Genomic DNA, 10,000 nt, shown 5'->3' with positions numbered 1-10,000 from the left:
TTGGAGATCAATAAAGTAACTATCTATCCATCCATCCATCCATCCATCCGTCTATCTATCTATCTATCTATCTATCTACAGTATCTATCTATCTCATCAGTGGCTCTGATTGGTTGGTGGGAATGGCAGGCTGTCATGATGCTGTTTAAAGCCAGTGCAGTTGAGTGGTGCTGTACATGTGAGTGGCTGGGGGCTACATTGACCTACGGGCAGCGTTTTTAATTGGCTGCTGGAGAGATGGAGATAGGCAGTCTGTTCATGTGACCTTTGATGTGCCTCTGATTGGCTAGTGCTAAGAGTGATCTGTAAGTTCATTGGCTGACTCCTGTCTCTCTCTTGCAGGTGTCGGGAAGTTCTGCGGGTTCGCCGGCCGCCTCGTCATCGGCCTCCTCCTCGTCTCGGCAATACGCCCGGCAACGGATCACCCGCGTCAACCTCAGGGACTTCATCTACTACATGGAGCAGGAGCGAGAGATGGCACGCTCCCTCCTGCTGTACAGAGCGCTGCTCAAGTAGCACACACACACACACACACACACACACACACACACACACACATACTCGTACCTCATGTATGAACACCGTTTCAATCATACATGTTCTTTCATGCATATGTATCTATATATGTATGTATGTATTTATGTATGCATATCCATGCTCTATTATTCACACAAAGACACACACACACACACACACACATACACACACACACACACACACACACACACACACAGCACCGGCCCTTCCAGCGCTCTCCAGCTCTCCTGCGACGTGCCTTCAGACCGGGTCTAGTGCTTGAGCTCAGTGTCTCCGCTCTCCGTAATGTTTATCGTAGCTTTTTTTTCCTTAGGAAAAAAAGAGACTTTTCAAAAAAAAGAAAAAAGGAAAAAAAACTAACAAAAATAAGATACAAAAAAATGTATTCTACGTGTTATTGCTGTTTTTTGCGACATGATGAAGAGACTATGAATTAATGTGTATTTAGGACATTGATTATAAGGCCATGCAAACTCTTGATTTTAGTCAGGATTGAGGCTGTGTAAAAGTTGAGTGTGTGTGTGTGTGTGTTTGTGTGTGTGTGTGTGTGTGTGTGTGTGTGTGTGTGTGTGTGTGTGTGTGTGTGTGTATGTACACATGCGTGCATGTGTTTGTGTGTTTGTGTGTGTGTGTGTGTGTGTGTGTGTGTGTGTGTGTTTATGTGTGTTTTGGCCTCTGAGCCAACTCTCCTTTTGAAAAGCGTTCTTTCTTGCATATTTAAACCGTAGCGCTTCTAGCAAACTATCTTTTAATGACTGGCCTTCTCTGAAGGGGTTGGCTAACTTTCTGTGTGTTGTTTTTACTGAAGAATCAGACTTCCAGCATCATGCAGTCCACAGCGCTGTTAGAACAGTCATGTCCAATTGTACCCACCGATCCCCCACTCAAACCCAATCACGATACTGTAACCTTCAAAAATGCTCTAGGTCAGCTTTGAGGAGTTTAGTAAGACCCCAGGTATTTTGGGAAAGTAACGATGGAACCCACATATTATATGTTAAGTACACCTAAATGTAAATAGTGTTCTTTTTAAAGTAATTTCCGATGGCATGTAAAATATATTTTTTTTGTTTTTTGTTTTCCTCCACTATTTTTAAGATGCAAAAATAATGTCTAAAAATCACCTGTTAATATTGAAGACTCATGTGAATCATTGTATAATCATGTGCATTTGAAATTGTCCAAGTGTTGAGACTTTTGTTTTGTCAAATATATTTTTAAAATCTGTATCATGATGCAGAACAAACTTCCTCTGTACCTCAGGCACTGGTCAGTACATCCATCACGACAGAGCTTGTCTAGTGTAGCCAGAAGTGTGCTAACATTAACGTACATACTGTACATCTGGACACAATCATGGTAAATGTGGACTAAACATGGTCTTTTCGAAAGACATCAGCATTATTAACGACCTTCAAAATGTCAGAGATCTCCAAAGACCTTCTGAAAGCAGGGCTTGCAGGAGGTTGGGAAATCAGTGGTACAGCCCGTAGGTGTGGCTTTGTTGACACTTGATGTCAACACAGTTCTTAGTGAAGGTTATCATTTCAGCAAGTCATCCCCTGTTCTCTGGTCCTGTAACGCTGAGGTCACATCTGATCCCGTGAAGCTACAGCGGCTCATGCGTTGGCGTTCTGCAACCCACCCAGAGCTTGGTCAGTGAGTGTGTGTGTGTGGTTGGACATGTCGGCAACTTGAAGGCAGTTTTCAAAGTCTAGTGATACCCACGTGAAATGGTTTTCTTTTGGGCTAAATTGCAGAGAACTCTTGAAGCTAAAGTGGACCACCAGCAGCCAGCATACTGTCATTGACTTTCAAGTGTGCTAACTAAGAAATGGGACTGGTACCTTTTGGAGTGTGGAGTGTAAATGTAAGAGAAAATGCTCCTACAGTTTCCATTCGGGGTGATATCAGTCAGCTTCTCTCTCCTATATCCACCCTCTCATGAAGTAGGTCACCATTCTCTCCCCTGAGCCCTAGCAGATATGTAGACTTTGGGATGGGTCCCGTGGTTGTGTCGGGTCGGCAGTGGATTGTTTTTGAGCTAGTGCTAAGTCATTGTGGTATTCATGTAAGGTCAAGTGTACTTGGATAGATAAAGGATTGTCAGGACTGAAATGAGTGTAGGACCATTGAAAAACAACTTTTCTAAATAGCCCACCTCTCTGCAGGTTGTCAATCTGTGATACGTAGCCATCCAACCATGAAAACTTTGCGGATAACTTTACTCATACAGTACTTCCACGTGAAGTGGCATAGACTGAAGTCACAAATAAACAGAAGGAAAGCGTGAACTCAAGAAACAGTGACGGCTATTTGTAGAACACAGGATCCAGATTTTTCTTTATGCAAGTCATGTTGTCAGGAGTCAGCATCAGCCTCCAAACCCACTGGGCTCGTCTACATTTGATTCGCTTCACTCTGCTTCGTGTGATTCGACTGCAGACCAAGTCCTGATGTACTAGTCAAGGGCATTATAATTGCTTTGTTCGGGCAAGTCCGGAGGGACAGAAAACATAGCTAACTACACAGCTACATTTCCTGAGGGAAACATGGCTGATATACACAGCTAATCTCCCTGACTGATCTCAAATCAGTTTCCCACAGTCATCCCCAAACCTCTGTTGTGCTGCAGCCATCACAGCAGAGACAGAATGTTACAGTGTCTGTAGAATGTGGATCGTTGACCTTGGCATCACTAAGCTCTTAGGGATCTTGCTCCTGAGTGCTTTGGTTTATGTGGGGGGTCAGAGGGACACGCTTCCTGTTGTTTTCTACTCAGTGTTAATGTCTATCACACATTTCATTTCTGGTCGCACCTCTCTGAAACAGATCCGTCTGAGTGCATTTGACGCCTCACTCCCCTCATGGCCCCTCATAAGAAAGGTCAACCTGGGGTCAGAGGTCGGAAAACTTTTGGAGGGGGGTCTCTAGCTCCCATCTTTGGCTTGGGGTGTCACCCCTGCTGTAATATGATGTCACTAGAGGTCACAGTTCCTGTGGAGAAGCATCCACAGTGGTCTCCTGACCAACTCTCATGTTTTTTTTTAAATAGTCTCTGCTTTGTTTTTAGGTTGTTTTAGGTCCACTCTTTAAAAAACTGGAGTCTCTGGCTTCTATGCACCTAGTCTATTATGAATTGTGTTGGTTTCTAATTTATATGTTGAATATTTTTTAAAGGTAATTAATGAATTAAATATAATGTGCGTTGATTTTTTAAAATAGCACTCTAAAACATTTTTTTTCTTTCGTTTTTATTTTTTTGTTTTGTTTCCTACATTGAGGAAAGACGAAGTTTAAGACTGACAGAGTTGGAGATGCACAATCTGCTGTCAGCATTAGGCACAGTCATCAGCAGTAAAAGGGAAAAATGCTTTTGTAACTTATTTTATATTTTTGGGGTTTTCATTTTGTTTTGTTTTTGTTGTGTTTCGTTTTTTTTCCCATCAGCATGTGTGCTTGCCACATTTCAGGCAATGCAGTTTATCTACAGATACCATAGTAAAGAGCAGAAAAAAATAATAATTTAAAACGAAGCACAAATAGAACTATTTGTCCAGTTTAAAATACAGTTTTAATAATTATTTTTATGGTGTCTGAGGCAGCAGGACAACCTTTCTACTACTTCAGCTTTCTAGCCAAAACATGATTAGGATGGTATTACTGATGTACACAGTGAGAAAAATTCATGTTTTCCTGTATGGATAATTTGTAAATATTGTTTACAAGACCATGTGTTTATTAGAACGGCGTTATTTTTGGTAAACTCTGTACATATCCTGAAAAATTTCCTGTTTGTGTGAAAAAAAAACATACTTCTGTATTTGTACCTATTTTGTAAAGGAATAAATAAGCTGTTTACTAAACGAAAGCCAGTACACAATCATTGCAGAATTGTCTCCTTATTTTATCACTATGTCCATATGGGTGCAAATAGTTCGTTGTTTTTCTCTCATTGCTATAACATTTTATACATGCGCGGTTGTAAACAAGTTTATATAGCCTACACAAAGCTATCAAAGAAATTGTTTAAAGAAATCCTCTTTAATACTCCATGTTTTCTTTCTTTTTTTTTTGGTCACACATCTGAAAAGGAGCACATTAAAAAATAAACAGCCTCGCTATGGAGCAGGGCATGCTGGCGTTAGCCTCTGCTCCACCTCATTCTCCTGCATTACACATGCTAAGTACAAAAGCGGGTAAGTGGCCCTGCCAGTGCTGGAGCTGGGGAACGGCCCCTCAGGATGAGACGCACTAATTAAGCGCCAGCATTTTGAAAAGACCAAAACGTTTAACTGGGATGCGAAACGCTGCCATCCGGGAGCAGGAGCAGAAGAGGCTCTTTTTTCCTCTCCCTACCCCACTTCTCCCTCCCTATGTGTGAGGAGGAGGAGGAGGATAGGGAGGAGACGAGGAGCAAATTAATGTTACATTAGTCCCGCAGTTGTCTGGTCAGAGAGCAATGTAATGTTACCAGCATCTGTTCCAGTAGCTTAACCCATTAGCCTGCCTTTTCAGATCCTACTCACATCTACTAATTGGCTTTTGTGATGTCTTCTAGTTAATGTTGAGGTGCTTTAAAAGATGGAGGACTGAACACCCATACATAACCAACTCAGTTGCTTATCCCTCTATAATAGGCACACAAAGGCTACTGTAGAAATGTAGGCTATCCAGTGTTCCCACTCTAAGTTAAATGTGAAATTCCATGACTGCCCTGAGTTTTCGTGACAAAAAAAACTTGAATTTCAGTACAACCGTACAATATAATAACCAAATATTTCCGGGCAGCTGCGTAACATTTAAGAATCTTCCATTTTTTTAGAGTGGAAGATGAGTAATTGGGCATTGATTAAAAACAAGTTGGGCTAACCACAACCCTTCCAGCAAGCAGTGAATCTAATAACCAGGCAGATATACACCAGTTCTGTGTGGAAATACTGTATATTTGTATCAGTTTAAAGTGTTGCAACACAATTCCCTGATATTTCATGACTTTCCCCCAAATATGATCAAATTATTATAGTTCTTATTAATAATACTAATACTAACAATCATAATAATGTCCAATACTAATAAATGCTCAGTAACTTTATCTTAACATTTCCGAATAAGAAAAGCACAGAAAGCAGACAAGTCAGATAAACAGTACATCCGTTTATTATCGCAAATATGTAAGTAAAACCAAAGGATGGAGACACTGCAAATGAACACATGCCCTTTTAATACCACAGTCTAATTATTAAAACATATTAAATAATTAACATTTGCACCTTGGTATACCTTTCTGAAATGTCTTTTTTTTAATCATATGTACACAACATATTGCTTGAAAATGTGAAATTTCCTTTTTTTTAATTATTATTTTTAAGAAGATGAGGACTTAGCAGGGACATGGTGTTCTCTATTTTTCCCCCCTCTGGTAAACTCAGAGAATCAAGAACACACCCCTGGTCCTGATCCCTTTACTATACAAACGACTGTACATCATCATAATCATTATCATCATCAGCACCATCAGCACCAGCCTGATGGAGAAGCTGCTCGCCGTCGCCTGGTCTGACCTAAACGTGAACCACATCAAAATTGAGTGCTGCATTCCCTCACTCAGAGCTGCATGGCGAACCCTTTCCCTTTGCTTTGCTTTGCTTTGCGAGCCAATGCACAGATATTGCACAGTGGGGGGCATACTTCAGATAGCACAGGTGCACTGTGGGATTGCGATCAGCCGGAAGTGACCTCGCTGCAGGTGAGATAGGTGACGAGTGACGCCATCTACCCCAGCGTTGCATTGTGGGATTGGCATCAGCCTGCGAAGCAGACTGTGACGTCACGACAGGTGAAGAGTGAAGCCATCCACTTACAGTGCACTGTGGGGATAACGATCAGCCTGTGGTACAGACGGTGACGTTGTGACAGGTGACGAGTGAAACCATCCACCTACGGTGCACTGTGAGATCGCCATCACCTGACCATCATCGCAACAGGTGAGGAGTGAAGTCGTCCACGCGCGGGTTTGGTGGGCGTGATTACGTTACGGAGGTGGATGGTGCTTTGCTGCGCGGATTATGGAGACAGACCAGACCAGTCCGGTACCATCGCACCCAGCTGGGGTTCGCTGCTAGGGTGGAGAACTGATGGGAATATTTGAACAGTGAGAGTGTCTGTCCGTGTGTGTGAGTGTGTGTGTGTGTGTGTGTGTGAGTGTGTGAGATGCCACGCCACAGCAGGGGGCACAGGCTATGTCTCCACTGGCACTGTTGAGCTTGGAGTCTGAGGGGTTTACTCTGAAGCTCTCTCTCTCGCACACACACACACACACACACACACACACACACACACACACACACACACACACATATTCACAGCCAACATGAAAGGAATGGTTGTCCATTCTCTTTGTGGTGACTCCATGCACAGGGCCAGTGGAGAAACAGCGCACAACAAAGCCTGTGCTGATTAGGGGTCCAGCTCCAGCACCACCGCCAGCATCACCCCAGTTAGGATGTGGACCGCGAGCTGTGTTAGTCCCACTGTTAAACACGCCTCTGTGACTATTTAATCCAAAAGCCTGTGCAGGAGGCCATTACATTTAGCAAACATCACCGGTTGGCGCTGTGTAAATCCCCCCCACCCCCACCCCACCCTTGTACGACCAGTCAGAAACATTTAATCATCTAAGCCCTACATATGAACTGTCTTTGTCCAGAGAGGATCACACTTGGCCTCCGTTTGATCCGGTCAGTTTGGAATGGAAGAAACAGCATGTGTAAGTTATACCAATACAAAGAGAACTGAACTTTCTTTTCTTTCTGCCTTTCTCTCCCCCTCTCTCTCTTGTACAACTCCTTTGATCCAGCGATGTTAAGAATAAGATGATTGGATTCCAAGTGAAGGACCTCGCTATTTCTTCAGACAAGATCTGATGCAGCTCTTGGAAATTCCTTTCAGGTTCTTCTTCTCAATGCTTGGCACGCTATTGCAACAACCACATCTTTGAAATTACTGCAGACAGCAACAAAAATAAACAATACACAAAAGCAAACACAAAAGAAGATGTGTGATTTTTAAGAGTCTGGGTGACCTTTGTATAACCTTGAAATGAAATAACATTTAAAACTTTGAAATTATGACCACTTAACACTAATTGTCCAAGGTCACTATTTAAATCGGATGAAATTAGCTGCATGTAGTTCTCTTGGTACAGTTTCAGTCCAAAGGTTTAGATTTTCAAAACAAAAATCGCGGTGATGGTGAGTGTTGAATGGCATCTTTTTGTCGACTACCCAAATTAAAAGTAAAGCTAATCTCCAGGTGAAGAACTATGGAGCACTTCTCTGAATCGGGCGCAGATCTGAGACACTATACTGTAGCTGTCCGGCTTTCTTTTATGTATTTTGGCACTAGCATTTCACCATGGCAGATGACATTTTGCTTAGATTTTTAGGTTTGTGTTTTAAGTGCAAAACTTGGTACATGAGCATAAATATTAACATTTCAACACAATCCTTTTTTTCAGATATCACTGGTTTCAGCTTTCAATGCTGGTTCTCAAGTTATGAACTGGGGTACACACATTCTGGTCTTCAGCTGTTGTCACATTAGGACCATTATATACAATATTCTACCTCCATTCAAAAATGTTGAATCCGTAATTCATCATTTGTATCTTTTTGAACCGCCCAATCATGATTCGTCCTTTTAACACAATAGATGTGAATCTCGAAATGTTTTAAAGATAAGTTTTTAAGGCTAATTATAATGACTGCAACGCAACACTCTTTTCACCTCTCTCTCTCTCTCCATTTTCTCTCTTTCCCTCTCCCCAGAAAGACGACAAAGTAATACCCATGCTCCTTTGCAGCTTCATTTGAAACAAAGGGGCCCTCTCAGGGCTTTACTGAGAGCATCATCAGCCAGACTGCTCCTGCCATGTTGCCTCCAGACATAATAGTGCTTCTGCAGCCGATGCCAGCGAGCTCCTTCTGAAGCTTTCAAACCCTAACGACTTCTGAATACAGCTCTCAGCCATCCTTCATATGTGAAATAATAACAACAACAATATAATAATAATTACGATTTTTGGAAGAAAAAATAAAAAATAAAAGCCCCAGGAATCCTATTGTTAATACCCTTGTCCATCATTGGCCGTGATCAAGACGAGAAAAAAGGAGCAAATGTGTATATTTATATATATATACATATATATATATATATATATAAAGGACAATAAGAACGAAACGGACAAACAGAGAAAATGTCAGAGGTCCTGGTTTTAGCTGAGAGAGAGGCTCTGAGTTAGTAGCCTACCCGCTGCCAGCGCTGCCCAGTGGGCCGTTGGCTGTGGGAATGAGACGGACTGGCATGCCTGTGCCACACAGCTCCGCGCCCCCCTCTTGGCATCGGCCCTGGCCCCTCTCTGCCAGCTGTGCCACGTGTCCAATGTTCCGGAGAGAGAGAGAGAGAGAGAGAGGGTCCGGGAGTCCCCCCTAGTGTTGCCCTGACAACGTGCCGCTGCACGGGGCGCATGTACACACACGTAGGGCTCACACACAGCACATGAGAGCTGGAAGATGCCCCACAGACACATCGTGGGGGGTGGGGCAGGGTAGGGGGGGCAATGGGGGGGGTCTCCTATGCCACTCCTACCCAGACAGGCACCTTTTTGGGCACCGTGGTCCATCATGAGAAAAGAAAAAAAGGGGAGGATTTGTCACTGAGCCAGAACAATTCCCAGAGTGCTCCTGCCTCTGTCCACTTTATTCACAATTTCTGCGGCGTCTCCGTGTGTGTGTGTGTTTGTGTGTGTGTGTGTGTGTTTGAGCGTGTGTGCCTGAGTGCATGTTTGTGTGTTTGTGTGTGTGTGTGTGTGTGTGTGTGTGTGTGTGCGTGCGCATGTGTGTATGTGTGTGTGTGTGTGTGTATGTGCGCGCGTTTTCTTTGGGTTGTAAAATCTGGTCAAAATCAGACTTCTGCCTTTTCTTTGTCTCTCGGTGATGATTTTCTTCTGTTTGTTTGTCTGTGTTGATGTTGACGTCTCGGTTGTTAAGATTACATTCCGTGTTGTAGCAGGGCGCTCCACAGAGCTTGTGTGCTTCTGAGGAGTCTGGGAGCCCTCAGGTGGTTTGTGTCTGGGAAAGTTTCTGGAGGAGAACTGAGGGGGCTAGTTGGCGTTTGGTTGAGCAGGGGAGTTCCGGTGGGTGGGGTCAGTGGAGTGGGTGGGGTTAAGGGGGGGGAGGGGCTGGGGATAGGGGAGGTGAGGGGTCAGGGGTGCGATTTCGTGCCCCCCTGTGTGGTCAGTCTCGTTTCCCCAGCGTGCCCTAGTCCAGGGGCTCCTGTTTTATCCTGATGGGGGTGTTCATGCACTGGCTGCGGCGGTCCTCGCGACACAGGACGTACTCGCTGAACTGGGAGGAGTCCACGCCACCGCCGCAGGATGCCGCCACGCTGAAGCCCTTCTGGA

General features: G+C 43.7%; 2 protein-coding genes across 5 annotated transcripts in view; one reads left to right on the top strand and one right to left on the bottom strand.

The window, feature by feature from the left end:
• LOC134095649 (transcription initiation factor TFIID subunit 4-like) overlaps positions 1-4,407 on the top strand; it is a 102,561-nt gene extending 98,154 nt beyond the window's left edge. For all 4 annotated transcript variants that reach the window (XM_062549302.1, XM_062549301.1, XM_062549300.1 and 1 more), the window contains one exon: positions 343-4,407. In XM_062549302.1, the coding sequence (XP_062405286.1) occupies positions 343-516 (174 nt within the window). In that variant the 3' untranslated portion in view covers positions 517-4,407. The remainder of the gene's footprint in view (positions 1-342) is intronic.
• Positions 4,408-7,191: 2,784 nt separating this feature from the next.
• The window catches only part of kctd15b (potassium channel tetramerization domain containing 15b), a 29,532-nt gene continuing 26,723 nt past the window's right edge, over positions 7,192-10,000 (bottom strand). The window contains exon 5 of the mRNA XM_062549715.1: positions 7,192-10,000. This exon is cut by the window's right edge and continues 16 nt beyond it. Coding sequence (XP_062405699.1) covers positions 9,858-10,000 — 143 coding nt within the window. The 3' untranslated portion in view covers positions 7,192-9,857.

Source organism: Sardina pilchardus, chromosome 11 (assembly GCF_963854185.1).
Source record: "Sardina pilchardus chromosome 11, fSarPil1.1, whole genome shotgun sequence".
Classification (NCBI taxonomy): Eukaryota; Metazoa; Chordata; class Actinopteri; order Clupeiformes; family Clupeidae; genus Sardina; species Sardina pilchardus.
This window is presented reverse-complemented; position numbering and strand designations above follow the sequence as displayed.